Genomic DNA, 19,247 nt, shown 5'->3' on the forward strand with positions numbered 1-19,247 from the left:
AAGCAAGGGAGGTCAGCCAGGTAAGTCAAATGCAGATAAATTGATTCTAGCTCCGCAACTGCCACAGCTAGAATTGCCTATCTACAATTGATTTACCTGCCTAGTATGGACCAGATCTGATTGTCTGCTAATCCACTAAAACAACCCTGACCACAGGTTTCACTCAGAGCCTCCTAGCTTGGCTGCAGGGCCAGGAAACAGGGTACCTCTACGCTAGCTGGGAGACCAACACGGTCAGGGTCAAACTTCCGGTGTCCAATTTTGCACACCTAGTGAGGAAACGTGAAATCAAACTATCCAGGCTCAACAGTCGACCCCTGTACGCCTCAATCTCGTGAGAAGTAAGGGAAGTCAAGGGGAGAGTTTTTCCTGTCAGCCTCCCTCAGTGAGGATGCACCGATAAGTCGATCGTAGATCTATCGATTCCAGCTACATAGCTGGAATTGCATCTCTCTGACCGACTTTAAGATGACATTTTAAACAGCGGCCAATACTTTGCATTAAGCTTTGGCAGAGAATAGGGCACTTTGCAGCCTTTTACCCCAAGCCTGAGCTCCAAGACATGATTCCGCCTTTTAAGAAAGCAGGAAGGCAGGTGTTTTCCTGAAGGAATGGAAATCTTGTAAGCACCAAAAAGAGGGTTACAAGGAGGAGGGGGAAAAGTTATTCTCCTTGGCCTCTGAGGACAGGACAAGGAGGAATGGGCTTAAACTGCAGCCAGGAAGGTTTAGATTGGACATTAGGAAAAGCTTCCTAACTGTTGGGGTGGTTAAACATGGGAATAAGTTACCTAGGGAGGTGGTGGAATTACCTAGGGAGGTTGTGGAATCTCCATCATTGGAGATATTTATGAGCAGGTTGGACAGACACCTATCAGGGACGGTTGAGATCAGGGGTGTCCAAGGTTTTTTCGTCGGGGGGCCACACGACAATTTTTTTATGCGTTCCGGGGGCTGAACACAAAATACCCCCAAACCACCTCCCCAGCTTAGATCCTTCAAATTACCAAACCACCCCCAACTTAGACCTCCATAGCCCCAAAACCACACCCCAGCCTTAAACCCCCCAGCCCTAAAACCACCCCCAGCCTTAAACCCCCCCCAGCCCCAAAACCACCCCCTGCCTTAAACCCCCCCAGCCCCAAAACCACCCCCCAGCCTTAAACCCCCCCAGCCCCAAAACCACCCCCCAGCCTTAAACCCCCCACAGCCTCAAACTGTCTCCTGCCCACCCCTAGGCTTAACCCCCCTCAGCCCCTTAACCCCCAAACCCCTGTGCCGCCATCCCTGAACCCCAACTGCCAGGGTCCTGCAGCAGCCAGCCCCACAGAAGCTGGTCCCACTTCAGCAGCCAGCCCCATGGGCTGGATAAAAAGTCTCTGTGGGCCGTATTCCAGCCCGTGGGCCGCCTGTTGGACACCCCTGCTCTAGACGGTGCTAGGTCCTGCGTAGAGGCCGGGGACTGGACTGAAAGACCTCTCAAGGTCCCTTCCCATCCTAGTGTTCTAGGATTCTACAGTCTGACTCTTTAGCAATCGAAATAGCAAGAGGAGCGTTGCCAGTAGATCCAGAGAAGTGATTGTTCCTCTTTATTCGGCTTTGGTGAGGCCGCATCTGGAGAACTGTGTCCAGTTCTGGGCCCCCAGTTATAGGAAGGATGCGGGTACACTGGAGAGGGGCCAGCGGAGGGCAACCAAAATAATTAGGGGGCTGGAACATATGACTTATGAAGAAAGGTTGAGGGAACTGGGTCTGTTTAGTCTGCAGAAGAGAAGACTGAGGGGGGATTTGACAACAGCCTTCAACTTACTGAAGAGAGGCTGCAAAGAGGCTGGAGAGAGGCTGTTCACAGAGGTCACGGATGGCAGAACACGGAACAATGGTCTCAAGTTGTGGTTGGGAAGGTCGAGGTTGAACATGAGGAAAAGCTTTTTCACAAGGAGGGTGGTGAAGCATTGGAATGGTCCACCCAGGGAAGTGGTGGAGTCTCCATCCCTGGAGGTGTTTAAGTCTCACCTTGACAAAGCCCTGGCGGGGCTGATCTGATGGGTTTGGTCCTGCTTAGAGCAGGGGGCTGGACTCGATGGCTTTTTCAGGTCTCTTCCAGCTCTATTGTTCTAGGATTCTATGAGGTGGGGTTGTAAAAGGAATACCCAAAAAGCGGCTCAGATCCGGCCCTTTACCCGCCCTGCAGAAGGGAGACAGCACGTTGAAGAGCAGGGCTGAGCAGCCGACTCAGACCCACATCCCCTCCCTTCCCCGCCCCACCCAGCTCAGTTGCAGAAATCCGTGTCGCAGCAGGTGTAGTCGTAAGTAAAGTGAGATTCATAGGGCGTCCTCACTGCGCCACAGTTCGCCACGGAGGTGCAGTTCAGCCTGGAGTAGATGGGTAATTTCCCTGAGGAGAGAGAGAAAAGAGGTGGATGTGGGACGTAACCTACTCACGCAGAGGCCCAGCAGATGGTGAGCACCAGTCCCTCACGACACTCAGAATGCTGCAGTCCAGGGAGCTGATCGGAGTCTATAAGCACCTACATGGCACGGCTGTCAATAGATTTTGCCAGGCTCTGGTGGTGATCCCTGTAACCAGGGCTTCCCAGCCTACGTGTCGGGACCCAAACATGGCTCGTGGTTAGATTTGTTAAGGGTTGCAGCAGCTCAGATCTGCATATGGCTCGTAAAAGAGCCATTTGCAGGTCCTTGAGACTGCCACGTCCAGCAGCTCTATCAATAGAGAAGGAATTATACATTTCAAAGAGCTTCTCCACTTTCGAATAGTTTTTAAGTCCTGGTTTAACACAGTCATGGCTGAGATGACTTAGATGGGAGTTGATCCTGCTTGGGGCAGGGGGCTGGATTCGAAGACCTCTTGAGGTCCCTTCCAGCTCTGTGATTCTATGAAAGTCTAACAAAATGATTTATTCGGTGACGAGCTTTGGTGGGACAGACCCACTTCTTAGGTCTATCACATTTCCCGTACAGACTGACATCTGTAAGTCCAGAGGTCCAAAACAAATTGCAATAAAAACTGACAAATCAAGTACATGGGACTGAAGGAGCGGGGTGAAGTCCTCTATACTTGGTTTGTTATTTTTTATTGCAATTGGTTTTGGTCCTCTGTACTTACAGATGTCAGTCTGTACGGGAAATGTGATAGACCTAAGAAGTGGGTCTGTCCCACCAAAGCTCGTCACCGAATAAATCATTTTGTTAGTCTTTAAAGTGCTTCATTTCTGCTGCTTTGTCTTCTCCACCTTTGCTACTCGTACCCATCCCAGGCAAGGTGCTTGGTAGACTCTTGCAATAAGTGATTTTCACTCCTTCTCCTCCCTCACCCCCTTTTACCCCCATTCTGTTCTGTTCGGATCTCCTCCCAGTTCCTGAGTGTGACTCCCCCCAGCCCCTCCAGCTTCTGAGCATGGGGTTGAAGCTGGGGGGACAGCAGTTTGGGGCGGAGGGGCTTTCCCCCTGGCCCCACAACTCAGAACAACTATGATAATTTAATTAGCTGTGAAAATACTTGGTGTTATTATTTTATTATTATTAATGTACTTTCCCATTTTTTATGAAATAACTACTATGAAGAGTTATTCTATAGTTATTTGTAGTTATTCTACATTTGCCTGAGGTGCAAAGTTAGTTACAGCTTCTTCTCCTCTGCCTCCCCCTGCCAGTTTTGAATTGCTGTGGGTCTTCCTGAATCGTCAGAATGGGTCCCCGTCAGGAAGAGATTATAAGCTGAGTGCTTCGGTGGCTGTCCAGGAGGGATTCAGGGGCTGCCCGGCTGATTAGCAGGGCACCCACAGGCGGCGGTGTGTGTTTCTATGGGTGGTGCACATCCACACAGGCCTTGGTGCACATAACAAAATTTATTCCACTCACAGGTGGAAAAAAAATTAGAGGGAAGAATGACCACTGGTCAGGTGGGAAGACCCAGGCTCCAGGCTCCTGGATAGGGTGACTGCTGGGGAGGGGGGGCAGTAGCCATGTGAACACCCCCCCCTTACTGCCTTTCCTGATGCTGCCCCCTACTGGACAAAGGGCCTCAGTGCCCCACTTTCTCCGAGAACCTCACTGCCTCCTTGTTTCCATCCCCCACTCCCAGGGGTCCCTGATGCTCACAAAGTCCCTCCTCCAGGGCACAGGGGAGTGACAGTGGGTCGCCAGCATGGGGTGCTACTGGGGCCGGCACAGCAGAAGGGGAGGCTGCTGGCTCAGCTGGGCACTGGGGTTGGGCCAGTGCTCAGGGCAAGTGGCTCTGGGGGCAGGTGTCTGCATTCCCCCAATATTTTTCCGTCCATGAGTGGACTAAATTTCATTACATGCACTGAGGCATTCACGGACGTGCACCATCCATTGAAACACGTTAGTGTTGTGGGCGCTCTGCTAATCTGCTGGACAGCACCTGAATTTCTCCTGGGTGGCCTCCCCAGGGCTCAGCTTAGAGGGAACACCATAGCTTACAGTGGAGAACACACTCCTCTATCCAGGCTTTTCTTTTTACAGGCCTCCCACTTTGGGGGCAGGGCCTTGGCAGAAAGGGGCGTGGCCTTAGGAGAAAGGGGCGGGGCTAGCAAACTTGCCTCTCCAAAGCTGGAGTTCACCTGCCGTCTACGACAGTGCTTGGAAAAAAAAAAAAAAGCAATGGCTCCTTTCTCAGTACGGGTGAGGCTGGACTGCTGTACGTACCCAGCGACGCTTTGATGTTCACACATCTCTCCCTCCAGCCGCAGGTTGTCTCGCCCGATCCCTGGATGCAGCCGAAAAGGACAAGCTTGTGTTTGCAGACGTTGCAGCGCAGAGCTACTGCTACGGTGGAGGAACAGAAGAAACCACTCAGGCCTTTTTCAGGTGCAAACTAGTGTATAGGCTCCACAGCTTGGAGGTTAGGGGGCTGCTTTTGTAAACCTGTGGTCCTGAGTTTGACTCTCCTTATAGTACGCGTTGTCGACAAAATGCATTTTGTATGCAGATGTTCCACCCGTTTTATCAACAAAACGCATTTTGTGTGTGGACGTTCCACTCATTTTGTTGACAAAACGCATTTTGCGTGTGACCTTCCAACCGTTTTGTCAAAAAAGCGCATTTTGTGTATGGATGTTCCACCCGTTTTGTCGACAAAGCTGGGGTTTTGTTGGCAGCATTGCCTAGCGTGATTGTAGCCCTTGAGTAAAAATACAAACACACACACACGGGTCACATCTCAATTGTACTCAAATATCCAGCAGCGAAAGCGTCTGCAATTTTACTCACGTAACTTTTGGGGTACTTTTCCCACCTCTGTAATCAATGAAAGAAAATGAAAACAAGAGGAATAAGACCCCTTGCAGGCACAAGGAGACCACAGAAGAAAGCCAGTAAGCCAGCTGTCTTTTATGAGCTAAACTAGCCCTTGTTTTGGGTTTCCAAGCCATCACCTGACCAATAATACAGCTGGAAATTCTCTTCCAGCGTCTGCGTGTTCCAGTCTTTTAACAATTCAACTAAATTCTAGGGTTTGCCCTGAACTCACCCCCTGCCAAGCACAAGAGGGCGGCCAGTCCCACGAAGAAAACCTTCATGTCCGTAGACAACGAGGCGAGACGGAGCCCACAGCCGGCGACAGGCAACAGGCAGAGCTTCAGAGGTGCGTTCTCCGATCCCCTGTTGCGTTACGCGGGGCCTGCCCTGTGCCAGGTGGAAACAAGGAGCTTGCAATGAAAATTCCTCTGCCGAAAAGCTGTGTCACAGTCCAACCCTTTGACCTGCCCAAGAAAAAACTCAGGGCTCACCGAATTTCCCAAAAGGTTGCAAAAGAAGCTGCTCAGAGAATACGCATGCCCAGAGCCAGACCCCTTCTGCCTTTCAATAGAATATTTTCAAATCAGCACCAATCTGAGGCTCTGAGCGCTGAATAGCATTCACCATCCCTTACCGAGTTTTGCAGCCACGCCTATTTTGCTTTTGGGGTCTATCTCAAGGATGCATAAAGTGGTGGGTGTGAGGTTTCATAAAAGGGGACCAGCACGATTGGCTGCAGGGTTTCAGGCTTATGCATCTCATTAAAAAGGGGGAAATCTTTTCGTTTTTTGTGTGCATTCACACTGATCGACCGATTCACTTTCTTCCACTTCCCTAAAGGGGTTTTCTTGTTTTTTTTATAGAATCATAGAACACTAGGACTGGAAGGGACCTCGAGAGGTGATCGAGTCCAGCCCCCTGCCCTCATGGCAGGACCAAGCACTGTCTAAACCATCCCTGATAGACATATATCTAACCTGGTCTTAAATATCTCCAGAGACGGAGATTCCACAACCTCCCCAGACAATATATTCCAGTGTTTGACCACCTGGATAGTTAGGAACTTTTTCCTAATGTCCATCCTAACCCTCCCTTGCTGCAGTTTAAGCCCATTGCTTCTAGTTCTATCCTCAGAGGCCAAGAAGAACAAACTTTCTCCCTCCTCCTTACGACACCATTTTAGGTCACAGAATCATGAGGCTGGAAGGGACCTCAGGAGGTCATCTAGTCCAGCCCCCTGCTTCAATCAAGATCAATCCGCACTAAGTCATCCCAGCCAGGACCTTGTCAAGCCAGGATGTAAAAGCCTTGAGGGATGGAGACTCCACCACCTCTCTAGGCAACACATTCCAGCGCTTCACCACCCACCTGGGGAAGTAGTTTTTCCTAATATCCAACCTTCTCCACTCCCTCTTCAACTTCAGACCATTGCTCCTTCTTCTGCCATCTGACACCACTGAAAATGAGGCCCTCAAGGGCTCGTGTAGAATTTGAACCCAGGACTTCTCACACCCAAAGCCAGAAGCACCCCCCTAGACCAACAAGCCACATTCATAGCTGCTCACCTTGACAAGTTGCAGATAAAGGTATCCATCTCCTGGTAGTCAGTCACACAACCTGGTGCAGGTCTACTTCCCACTTGGCTGTCCAGTGGGTGAAAGCCACAATGGCGGGTAGGCAGCAACTCAAGTGACCCCAGGGGATTAGAACCCATGCTCTTTGGATGACTGTGTTAGACATGGCATCTTAGAAGGCCAACAGGCTGTCTGGTGGACTACTGAGCACTTCCTACATTGGCCTGAGACAGGGTGAAGGTTTGATTTACCCAGGACTTGCAAATATCTACCCAGGGAGGAGAGGTGGTCTTGGAAAGCATCCTGCAGCTGTTAGAATTGCAAACCAGTCACAAGCAGGAAGCCTCTTTCCCTGACCAGGGATCTAACCGAGGGCATGGTAGTGATAACACCAAATCCTAACCACTAAACACCACCAGCGTATGTAGTGCCAAGAGGCCCAGGTTGCCAACACCAGAGATTGAACCTACGATCGCAGGAGCTAAAGCCCTGTGGTCTAACACGTGAGCTAAAGGCCAGCTGAAAACATCTGTGCCCCAGCTCCCTAACTAGCCCACCTCAGGAACTGAGCTCACAACCCCAGGTTTAGGGGGGGGCCTGGTCTCAAACCATGGAACCATCTCTCCATAGGCACCTGAGACCTCCTATTAGCGCCCCTAGAAGTCTTCTCTTTCCTCAGCTAAACAAGCCCAGTTCTTTCAGCCTTCCTTCAAAGGTCAGGTTCTCTGGCTCTTTGATCATTCTGGCCGCTCTTTTCTGGACCCTCTCTAATTTCTCCACCTCCTTCTTGAAATGCAGCACCCAGAAGTGCACACAACGCTCCAATTGAGTAGTTACATGAACCTCACGGAAATTTCCCTCAGTCTGGAGAACATTAGATGGGTTGGGGGGCTGCGGGAATGAAAAGTGGAGCCCGACATAAAAATTTTGCTCACCCCCAGCCTTTCAATATTAAATCGGAAGAATGTGGCACTTCTTTTGGCAGCCTTCTTCCACTCCAAGATGAGGAACTGCATCTTTTTTCAAAAAATGTGTGTTGATGGTCCCAGGGCCATATTGCAAAGGAGTGGTCCTCATGGTGCTGGATTTTTCGATCCAGGGGATTTCCTGGCCTGTTCTTTCAAAAGAGCAGCCAGGGTGCATCCGCTCTCTAGCGAAAGAGCACTCATTTTTTGATCTGCTTTTTTGTGTGTGGATGCGATTTTTTGAAAGAAGTTTTTGCAGAAGACACCTTCTGGAAGAACTTCTTTCGAAAGATCGCTGTAGTGTAGATGTAGAAAGAAAGAAAGAAAGAAAGAAAATGTAGGCACACAGGGAAGAAAATACCCAGATCAGCGCCCTCTTATAGCTTTAATCCTCAGTGTAAACTAGCATAGCTCCTTTGAAGCAGACGGCCCTAGATTTATTTATGTCAGCTAAGAATCACCTGGCCCTCCCTGCTTTGTGCTCCATCTTCCTGGGGCCCATGAGTGCCCTGGGCTGAATCATCTTTACTTTTCGAGGCAGCCATCTCTTAGGAAAAACATCCTTGTGATGCTTTTGGCTGAGCTCCAAGCCCCGGAGCAAACACAAAACCAAGTGTGGTGCCAACATCGCCACCGGTAAGCTCCATGTGCTGAGGAGAAAACAATGTTCTCTGACAAGTCACGAGGGTTCGTGCGAGACAAAGGGCGCACTCAGACCCAGGGCTGCCGGTTTCTCAGTACCCAGCCCAAAGAAGAAGGACTGACCTGTAAGTCAGCGACCCTCAGGACCCGTTTGTAAGACCCAAGACAGGTGAGGCCTGTTTGGAAATGTATGTTGAGCTGGGAGGGTTAAAACTCCTTCTACCCAATGCAAGGCCCTTTATATTAAGATGGAGAAGGTTGTGACCACCCCCCTCTATGATCCTTCCCCAAGTCCCTGGGGGAAAGCCGGGACAACATCCCCTTTCCCCCAAGCTATGTCCCTGCCCCACTTGTTCACACCACTGCCCAGCTTCTTCTCTGCTAATAATACCCCTAATTTTTTTCCATCTGCAGGTGGAATAAATTTTGTTACGTGCACCGAGGCACGTGTCAATGTACACCACCAAAATGAACCACATGCTCTGCTAATCAGCTGGGCAGCACCTGAATTGCTCCTGGGTGGCCGCCCAGGCACTCAGCTTACAGGGAACACTGTCCCTCGAGCGAAGTGGCCCAGGGGAGTCACTGGGGGCCTGGGGCTGGCAGCAAGGGCTGCCCCCCACCGCACACTCACCAGCAGCAATGAGGGCAAGTGGAGCACTGAAGCTCTACTCTCCCTGCCGGCTGCATTGCTCCGCTTCGTGTGGCGAGCGTGGGAGGGGTCCTGAGCGAGGGAGCCGGCCAGCTGCGAGAACAGCGCTGTGGTGCTACATTTCCTTGCCCCACCCTCCCGCTGTGGCCGGCACCAGACCCCCTTCTTCCCACCCGGGCCTCCCAGAGGGGCTGGCTCCTTGCCCTTCCTGCTCATGCAGCTGGGGGGGCGTGTGGCACCTTCCTCCCTCCCCATGTCACCAGTGATGCTTTACCAACTGAGCTAAGCAAGCTCTGGACAACAGCTGATCCTACACTTAAGAAGCTGCCTATGAAACCTCACCTTCTACATGGTCTGTGCGTGACCCCAGGGCTTGTGGAGGCAAGGACCCAGCCCTGCCCCACTGCCTCAGGCCCCGCCCCTTGCCTCAGGCCCCTCTCCCTGCCCAAGATCCCACCTGGGCCCCACCCCTGCCAGGGACCACGCCTCCCCATCTGAGGCCCCCCACCTGGCAGAGACCCTGCTCCCTGCCTGAAGCCCCACCTCTGCCTAAGACCCGCCCCCGGTGGAGGCTCCACCCCAGCCAGAGTCTCCGCCCCCTGCATGAGGCCCCGCCCCCATGGTGGCCACCAGCCTCTGCCCAGCCCCACCACACACACACAATGTGACCACAGGCCCCCAGCCTCGGATATCACAGCTCCTGGCTGCCAGTGCATGACCAGGCTGCAACCCCCAGCAGAACATGGGCAGCGCCTGGCGAGCAGAGGTGGAAAAAGTACCCCAAAGTTACTTGAGTAAAAGTACAACTGCTTGGGGGGTGTACTTAAGTACAAGTCACTGGTGCCCCTCTGGAAACCTACTTGAGTACACACACATCTTGTGCCTTGACTGGACTCAAGTATCCAGAAGTGAAAGCAGCTGCACTTTTACTCGAGTAACATTTCGGGTACTTTTACCACCTCTGCTGGTGAGGCAGTTTGAGCCGGCCTGGCCTCCTGCCCAGGACTTCCTGGAACAGAGCTGCACCTGGCTAGGACCGAATCCCAGCCCACGCAGCCAGATGTTCCACTCTCCCCACCTTGAGAGGGTCAAACTCGCTCTGCGAACGGCCTGTGGAAGGGAGGGAAGGAAAGCCCCCACCCTTAGCTGGAGCCCAGAAGAAGCTGAAGAAGAAGACGCACCTTTGGTGTAGAAAAACCCACCGCAAGTGTCCAGCCCAGCAGAAATCGGTGCGTCCGCCAGCTGCTTCCTTGCAAGAGCCGCAGGCAGAAGGACTGAGTTTGAAGCAAGGGTGGCAGGTCCCTCAGTCCCCAGGAGGGGAGGGGACATTGTTTGCCTGGAACAATGCTTTTCCCCACACCCCCTGCAGCTGAGTCAACAGACGGCTCTCCTGTTTCCAGCACAGGGCAAATTTAACTCTGTCACTCACTCTACACTGCGACATAAGCCTAGGGGGGACAGCAGGCGTCCACAGAGCACTTAGCTGCCCTCTGGGTTGTGTTAACTGACAGCCGACACCTCTTTCCATCTAGGTGTGGAATAAATATTGTTCTGTGCACCGAGGCCAGAGCGACTGTGTACCACCCTACAAAACCCACCTGTGGCTGCTCTGCTAATCAGCCGGATGGCGTGTGAATCTCTCCTCAGGGGGGACACAGGTGAACAGATAATAGGGACCAGTGAGCCACACTCCTTCATGGTCCTAGCCAGAGACTTCCCCAGAGGCACCATGATCTCAGACAGGTGCTCGCGTGAACTTGCCCTACAAGTGCTCTAGGGGAAGCGGGTCTTTGCCCTCCAAAAGATGCTCCCAAACACCCTGTTCGTCTATAAGGCGCCCCAGGACTTCTCGTTGGTTTCGAAGATACAGAGAAACTCAGCCGCCTCTCCGATCCTGGGCTGCAGGGCCACATTCACCCTGAAGAGGGACCCGAAATAGCTACTCCGCCTTTATGAAGCGCGCCCGCTATTTGGAAGTATTGTTCGAAATACCGACATGTTCTTTCGCCATCCTCCCTGCAGGAGGAGTAAGGCCCCGGTGGCCCTTATGTGGATTGTGGCAAACAGGGGGTGCCTCTCTGGCTGCTCCATGCACGCACCCCACCACATGGCGGCCAGAATAGAGGTACTTCTCCGTTCCAGGCAAGGGGCAGCTCCGGTGAGTGGCTTAGGGGGTGCCTGGTGATGGGGAGTGGCGCCTGGGGGGAACCTGGGTGGGGTGAGCAGCACCTGGTGGGGTGGGAGGGGCTGGGCAATCCAGAGCATTTGTTTTGGACAGCACCGGAGTAAGGGATGCGGAGAAATGGGGCAGTATTTTGAAATTAACCATGCGATTTCAAGTTAAGGGCGTCGCACACACACAGCTTGGAGTCCAGAAGAGGCATTTCAGGAGAACAGCACCCACATTTAATTCAAACCAAGACTGTAACTGATGCAAAGCTATGTACCTACAGGTAAGCTCAAACCCCCAAGCCTGAAATTAACAGGGTCATGCCCCACCAACTGACCTAGCCAGGCTGAGTTAGCGAACCCTCGAACTGCCTTGCCAAAGTATGGAAAAATGCCCAAGCCTGTTTGGGAATAAGAGGTTTTTCTGCTGTTAGCTTTCTTTTTTCTGGTTCTTTCAGGCCTTAGCTGGCAAACAAATCTGCTACAAGTCGCTGACCAGGTTTATTCCTGCTTCCTGGTCACATCTATACCACAGCGATCCTTTGAAAGGAGAGTAACAGAGAGGTGGCTGTGTTAGTCTGTACGCCAGCAAAACAAAGCAGCGGAAATGTAGCACTTTAAAACCTAACAAAATGATTTATTATTTCTGCTTATTATATGGTGACAAGTATCAGAGAGGTGCCCGTGTTATCTTCAAAAACAACAAGAGGTCCTGTGGCATCTTGGAGACTAACAGATACTTTGGAGCATCAGCTTTCAAGGCCAAAGACCTGCTTTGTCAGAGGCATGAATGGGGGAGTTTTCAGAGGAGGATTTAAAGAGACTGAGACTCAGACTCCCTCTTGAAATCCTCATCTGAAACCCACCCCCTGCCCGACTCTTGCATCTGACAAAGCAGGTCTTTGCCTGTGAAAATATCTGTTAGTCTATAATTAACAGACAATCCGGGAGTTACAAAGAGTTTCCAGGCGCAGTTTACAGAACATTTTATCTACAAACAGCAAGTCCTTTAAAGAATGCCGTCCCAAACATCGCTGTATAAAGTGATAGCTCATCTGTAATATACTGATGTGTAGAGCAGTGATGTCTCGTCTGGCGTCCTGGTGTAATCTTCGTCGGGACGTGATCATTCGTGTTATCGCTACAGAATCAAAGCAAGTGGGCAATGCAGGATCAAAGCAGAAGTTAGTGAAAGGATTGTGTCAGTCACTCTTTAACTATAAGTAGTCAAGTAGCACTTTAAAGACTTGCAAAATAATTTATTAGGTGAGCTTTCGTGGGACAGACCCACTTCTTCAGACTAGCACGGCTCCCGCTCTTTTACTCTTTAACTATAGTCCAATTCCCCTCCCCACAGGGTCCTTTCCTGGAATCTGGCTGCCAAGGGACTTGTACGTCAACTGGGATGCTCTCCCCAGATGGCTAGGGTGGTGGGGGGTTACCAGACTCTGTTTGGGAAGAGTGGTTCTTCGCAATATCAAGGCCCACTTCAAATTTTTATCCTACAAGAGAGTCGCTGAAAACGGAGCCACATTTATCCGATTTCCGCTCGAAAGGTGACCAGTGACAGAGAGGGGGCCGTGTTCGTCTGTAGTCTATCAAAACGAACAAGCAATCCTGTAGCCTTTTAAAGCCTAACAAAATAACATATTCGGTGATGAGCTTTCGTGGGGCGGCCCCACTACTTCACATCAAAGTTGCACCCTTGGGAGAGCTCATTTTGTGCGTGGATGCCCCATGGGATCTTTCGAAAAAGGGCCAGCTTTTCCGAAAGACTTTACTCATGTAGGCGTGGTGAGAGCAGGGGGATAATAAAGCAATCCCCCCTCATTGGCTTTGGACGCCCCATTGCAACTGAGAATGTCAGCAAATACAATGTTCATAGATTCGTGGTGTCCTTGTGGAATTGTTTGGTTCTTTGGCCAGCTGCTCCTTTCATTCCTGTGCCTGGCTCGTCCTCCTCTGTCCTCCTTTATTCACCCTCCTTGGAGAAATCAGAAAGCTTCTGCGCGGGCAGTGACCCAGCAAGGGCGGCCGTCCGGTTGGCTCTGTGAACCCGGGAGACCTCCCTGTAGAACAATGTCCCTCAGCTGCATTGGCAACAAAACAGGGCGGATTTGGGGGGCAGCCAGTAAGGCGATGCGCCCCGGTAAGGAAGGGGCTGGCTGGGGACAGGGCTCAGATCCCGTTAACCCGGCCTTCCCCGGCTCCACGCTGAGGCTGGAAGGAAAGCCCCGGTGTGCAGGGCCAGCAGCGGAGCAGCAGACGTGCAGGGCCAGGAACAAGGGCCCTGGGGTGCTGCAGCCCCCAGGCATCCTGAGTTCCCTCCCTGGGCCAGTCCCGCCTGGAGACTCCCGTCTACACACCTCCCTCCACCCGCCCACTCCAACCCCCTGCCCTGCCTCCTGCATCCTTCCACACCAGCCCCTGCCCTGAGCCCCTCCCACACCAGCCCCTCCCGCACCAGCCCCTCCCACACCAGCCCCTGCCCTGAGCCTCTCCCGCACCAGCCCTTCCCGCACCAGCCCCTGCCCTGAGCCCCTCCCGCACCAGCCCCTCCCGCACCAGCCCCTGCCCTGAGCCCCTCCCACACCAGCCCCTGCCCTGAGCCTCTCCCGCACCAGCCCTTCCCGCACCAGCCCCTGCCCTGAGCCCCTCCTGCACCAGCCTCTCCCGCACCAGCCCCTCCTGCACCAGCCCCTGCCCTGAGCCCCTCCCACACCAGCCCCTGCCCTGAGCCTCTCCCGCACCAGCCCTTCCCGCACCAGCCCCTGCCCTGAGCCCCTCCCACACCAGCCCCTGCCCTGAGCCTCTCCCGCACCAGCCCCTGCCCTGAGCCCCTCCCACACCAGCCCCTGCCCTGAGCCCTTCCCGCACCAGCCCCTGCCCTGAGCCCCTCCCGCACCAGCCCCTGCCCTGAGCCCCTTCCACACCAGCCTCTGCTCTGAGCCCTTCCCACAGCAGCCCCTGCCCTGAGCCCGTCCTGCACCAACCTCTGTCCTGACTCTTGCACTCACCCCCACGCAGGTGGGGGGTGGTTTGGGGCTGTGAGGGATTTAAGTATGGGGGTGGGGGGAGCCAATCAAGAGTTATAAAATATTTTTTTGGCCAAGGGAGAGCAATTTAACCTCCCCCTGCTGGGTTTGAACTGCCTTGGGTCACAGACTCTCACGAATTGTCCAGATGGGTCGCCGTCTTGAAAAGTTGGGGACCCGCTGCCTCGGGGACTTACCAATGTATTAGGTCGTGAGCCTTCCCGGTTAAAACTCGTGTGATCCTACAGGAGGAAGCTGAAGGATCATTTATATGTGTGTTGGTGTTTTGGTGTGGGCTGAGGTAGAGGGAGAGTTTTTCACCCTCTGTACTTAACTCCACCAAGCAATAGGCCAAATTCAGACAGCAAAGAAAGTAACCTGGATAAGCCCAGAAAAGAAAAACAGGTCACCATTACCTGTCTCCCTGGTGGTCTAGTGGTTAGGATTCGGCGCTCTCACCGCCGCGGCCCGGGTTCGATTCCCGGTCAGGGAAACAAGCTTTTGGCTAGTAACCTGCTTGAAATTTTAACAGCTGCAATACGATTTCCAGACGTTCACTGTGTCGCAGGCCAATCGACACAATGCTGAGAAGTATCAGAGAGGAGCCCGTGTTAGTCTGTAGCTTCGAGAACAAGAAGTCTCATGGCACCTTATAGACTCACAGATATTTTGGAGCATCAGCTTTTGTGGGCAAAGACCCACTTCACAGAACCATAGAGCACTAGGACTGGAAGGGACCTCGAGAGGTCATCGAGTCCAACCCCCCGCCCCAATGGCAGGACCAAGTACTGTCTAAACCATCCCTGACAGACATCTGTCTAACCTGGTCTTAAATATCTCCAGAGATGGAGATTCCACAACCTCCCCAGGCAATTTATTCCAGTGTTTGACCACCCTGACAGTTAGGAACGTTTTCCTCATGTCCAACCTAAACCTCCCTTGCTGCAGTTTAAGCCCGTTGCCTCTTGTTCTATCCTCAGGGGCCAAAAAGAACAAGTTTTCTCCCTCCTCCTTATGACTCCCTTTTAGATACCTGAAAACCGCTATCATGTCCCCCCTCAATCTTCTCTTTTCCAAACTAAACAAGCCCAATTCTTTCAGCCTTTTTTCATAGGTCACATTCTCAAGACCTTTAATCATCCTGGTTGCTCTTTTCTGGACCCTCTCTAATTTCTGCACATCTTTTTTGAACTGCGGTGCCCAGAACTGGACACAATACTCCAGCTGAGGCCTAACCAGCGCAGAGTAGAGCGGGAGAATGACTTCTCCTGTCTTGTTCACAACACACCTGTTAATGCATCCCAGAATCAGGTTTGCTTTTTTTGCAACAGCATCACACTGGAGACGCATATTTAGCTTTTCATCAGATGCATCATGCTGAGAAGTCGCTTTAAGATAGAGAATTCCAGTTATGACAGTGATGTAACTGGAATCGATGCATCCTAGATTGATTTATCTGGCTGTGTAGACAGCAGGACATCGACGGGAGAAACTATCCCGTCAACATCCCTCATCCCTCACAACTGTGAGGAGTACCTGGATCAGCTGTAGAGCCCCAATGGTTTCAGTTAGCCCATCTCCACTAGGCGTGCTAAATCGAACCCCGGAAGATCAACCGTGATCAAGTAAGACTGTGATCTTTTCTTGTAAGAAAAGACGTGCCCTCAATGCAGAAAGGAGGCCAGTTCTAACTGCGGGCTTTTTACACAAATAGAGCTGTGTAAATCATTTATTCTTCAGTTTCCTAGTTAGCCTAACCCTGGGGCCAGCAACCAAAAGAGCAAGAATTCGGTAAAAAAAATTCAGTCGTTCAAGAGCCGCAATGCAGGTGAATACGAGCCGGTCTTTCATGCAGGGGTCAGCTGCCAATCCCAGACAGTTCCATTTTGCATGTGCTGACTAGGTGTGTGAAATCAAACCTCAGAAGATCGACCCTGTCCAGGCTGACCTTCCTGGGGGTGAAGACATGCTCTAGGAAGGCGTACAGCAGAAAAGGATTGAGGAGGCCACAAGCTAAATACGAGTCAACAGTGTGATGCTGTTGCAAAAAAAGCAAACATGATTCTGAGATGCATTAACAGGCATGTGGTGAGCAAGACACAAGAAGTCATTCTTCTGCTCTACTCTGTGCTGGTTAGGCCTCAGCTGGAGTCTTGTGTTCAGTTCTGGGCACCACATCTCAGGAAAGATATGGAGAAACTGGAGAGGGTCCAGAGAAGAGCACCAAGGGTGATGAAAGGTCTAAAGAACATGAGCTGTGAGGGAAGGCCGGAAGAACTGGGCTTGTTTAGTTTAGAAAAGAGAAGATCGAGAAGGAACAGGACAGTAGTTTTTAAGTACCTCGCAGAGGGTTGCAAGGAGGAGGACAAAAAATTGTTCTTCTTGGCCTCTGAGGATAGAACAAGAGGCAATGGGCTTAAACTGCAGCAAGGGAGGTTTAGGTTGGATGTTAGGAGAAAGTTCCTAACTGTCAGGGTGGTCAAACACTGGAATAAATTGCCTGAGGAGGTGGTGGAGTCTCCACAACTGGAGATATTTAAGAGGAGGTAGGATGGACACCTATCAGGGATGGTTTAGACAGTACTTGGTCCTGCCATAAGTGCAGGGGGCTGGACTCGATGGCCTCTCGAGGTCCCTTCCAGTCCTAGTGTTCTATGAATCCCTGATTCTACACCAGTGGCTTCTCAAAGTGCAGTCAGATGGACCATTCGTGGTCCGCAGCTGCCTTGCAAGTGGGGCACGGCTCCAGCTCTGCCCTCGTTATTCCCCTGCCCTCCCAGTGGGGTGCCCACGCTGGCGCTCCAGCCTCTTGTGCCCACCCCGGGAGGGAGGGTGGAAGGGACAAAAGCCCCAGTCCTCACTGCCCGATCTGGGTCGTGCAGGGTGGAAGCGGCACCGGTGTGTTCCCGTTCAGCCCCTCCCGGCTGCGGGCAGAGCTGGGCGTGGGATGCGCCCCAGGGAGGCTGTCCCCGCTGCTCCAATTGGTTGCGAGTCTGGAGTCACAGCCAATAGGAAGAGCGGGCGGCCGTGCCTGGGACAGGTGGAGGTGGGCACTAGGTTAAGTGAAGGGCCTTCCCCGTGCCTCTAATACCCAGACCCTGCACCCACAGGCCCCCCTGCATATGCATGTCCCGGAGAGACCCCTGCACCCCAGCCGGCTCCCGAACCCTCCTCCCTCACCAGACACCCCACGCCTAGTCCACTTCTGCACCCAACCCTCATCCCCATCCCTATCCCCCTTCCCGGCAGCCCTTCCCACACACTGAACCCCCCATTTTCGGCCTCACCCCAGGACCTGGGGGCGGGGGGCTGGGGAGCTCACAAAATATACTAACCCCGGGGATCCCCAAAGAGTTAACCTGGCCCATGGGAAGCTCTGAGCTGGAGCACCAGGGAAGTGAGTGTCATAGAGTGGGGGGGCGTCCCCAGGCCGTGACCCCCCCACCTTCACACGTGACTCTCCCTCAGCAGGGAGAACAGAAGAGTTAAGAGGTGACCGGGAGCAAGACCTTCCGTTGCCTGGGCGTGAGAAGTCACCACATGGAAATGCCCCTCACCACGAAACACTGATGCTGTGCTTAGGGAAACTGAGGCACACACCTGGGGTTAGTAGCAGTAGCAGGCCGGTAGGAAACACATGCAACCACGCACCCTACTGTGTCTCTGTGAGGTGTCCCCATTGGAGACCACATCACTGGGGGTTAGGGTTGGGGTTTTTGCGGGTGAGGGTTCCTCTTATTTGTGTGTCCCCCCAGCATATTTTTTCCTGTGGAGCAGTGGACCCCGACGCAAAAAAGGTTCCCCACCACTTCCATAAATAAAGACAACATTGAAACCTTTTGTTTTGCACATCAGCTTTTACTCGATTGAAAATGAAGGTTGGTAAACTAACGTGATAGAGTTAAAATGCCAAATCTGTTTAATTATTGTGATTGTAACAATATTTCCTGGCTTACCAGATATATACACCCTTTAAGTTACAGCCCCAGTTGCCTGACATGAATACTTGACTATTTAAGAAGTTCAGAGATGAGCAAAACAGTTGGTTGTCATGAGCAGTCGGCTGGTGGTCCATAGAACGCTTTGGGCCAAAAAGTTTGAGAAACACACATTTGTTAAAACAAACAAGCAGTCCAGTAGCACTTTAAAGACTCACAAAATAATTTATTAGGTGATGAGCTTTTGCGGGACAGACCCACTTCTTCAGCCCACAGCCACACCAGAACGGACTCAATATTTAAGGCACAGAGAACCAAAAATAGCAATCAAGGTGGACAAATCAGAAAAAAAATGATCAAGGTGAGCAAATCAGAGAGCAGAGGAGCAGAAGGTGGGGGGGAGTCAAGAATTAGATTAAGCCAAGTATACAAATGAGCCCTTGTCGTGACTCAGAAAATTCCCATCCTGGTTCAAACCATGTGTTAATGTGTCAAATTTTTGCTCACCTCGATCATTTTTTTTCTGATTTGTCCACCTTGATTACTATTTTTGGTTCTCTGAGCCTTAAATATTGAGTCTGTTCTGGTCTGGCTCTGGTCTGAAGACGTGGATCTGTCCCACGAAAGCTCACCTAATAAATTATTTTGCAAGTCTTTAAAGTGCTACTGGACGGCTTTTTTGTTTTGATAGTATATAGACCAGCAGGGCTGTCTCTCTGGTACTCTTCATATTTGTTACATTTCAGAGAGGTCGCCAAGTTAGTCTGTAACTTCAAAAACAACAAGAAGTCCTGTGGCACCTTCTAGACTAACAGATATCTGATGCAGCTGACGAAGCGGGTCTTTGCCCATGAAAGCTGATGCTCCAAAATATCGGTTAGTCTATAAGATGCCACAGGACTTTGTGTCATAGTTAAGCAGCTGACAACATCCCAAATAACAATTCCTTCGCTCAGGCTAATTCTGGCCTTCCGAGCTTAAAAGTTTTATGTG

General features: G+C 51.9%; 1 protein-coding gene and 1 non-coding gene across 2 annotated transcripts; one reads left to right on the top strand and one right to left on the bottom strand.

Annotated features, from left to right (window-relative positions):
• Positions 1-2,272: 2,272 nt before the first annotated feature.
• Positions 2,273-5,662, bottom strand: LOC142024983 (lymphocyte antigen 6 complex locus protein G6c-like). The gene is made up of 3 exons (XM_075017380.1): positions 5,512-5,662; positions 4,689-4,808; positions 2,273-2,397 (listed from the first exon to the last, which is right to left on the bottom strand). Exons 1-3 carry the CDS (start codon positions 5,558-5,560, stop codon positions 2,273-2,275), a joined length of 294 nt encoding a protein of 97 aa, XP_074873481.1. The 5' UTR covers positions 5,561-5,662.
• A 9,075-nt stretch (positions 5,663-14,737) lies between these two features.
• TRNAE-CUC (transfer RNA glutamic acid (anticodon CUC)) lies at positions 14,738-14,809 on the top strand. The gene has a single exon. It is a non-coding gene; the product is annotated as a tRNA-Glu (tRNA).
• The last annotated feature ends 4,438 nt before the right edge of the window (positions 14,810-19,247 follow it).

Source organism: Carettochelys insculpta, chromosome 22 (assembly GCF_033958435.1).
Source record: "Carettochelys insculpta isolate YL-2023 chromosome 22, ASM3395843v1, whole genome shotgun sequence".
NCBI lineage: Eukaryota > Metazoa > Chordata > Testudines > Carettochelyidae > Carettochelys > Carettochelys insculpta.

Excerpts from the sequence above, each read along its gene's own strand:
- LOC142024983 (XM_075017380.1), bottom strand. The coding sequence starts at position 5,560 with ATGAAGGTTTTCTTCGTGGGACTGGCCGCCCTCTTGTGCTTGGCAGGG. Across the intron at positions 4,809-5,511 it reads CCTCTTGTGCTTGGCAGGGG|CAGTAGCTCTGCGCTGCAAC; the intron begins GTGAGTTCAGGG and ends CCTCCACCGTAG. Across the intron at positions 2,398-4,688 it reads GAACATCAAAGCGTCGCTGG|GGAAATTACCCATCTACTCC; the intron begins GTACGTACAGCA and ends CTCTCTCCTCAG.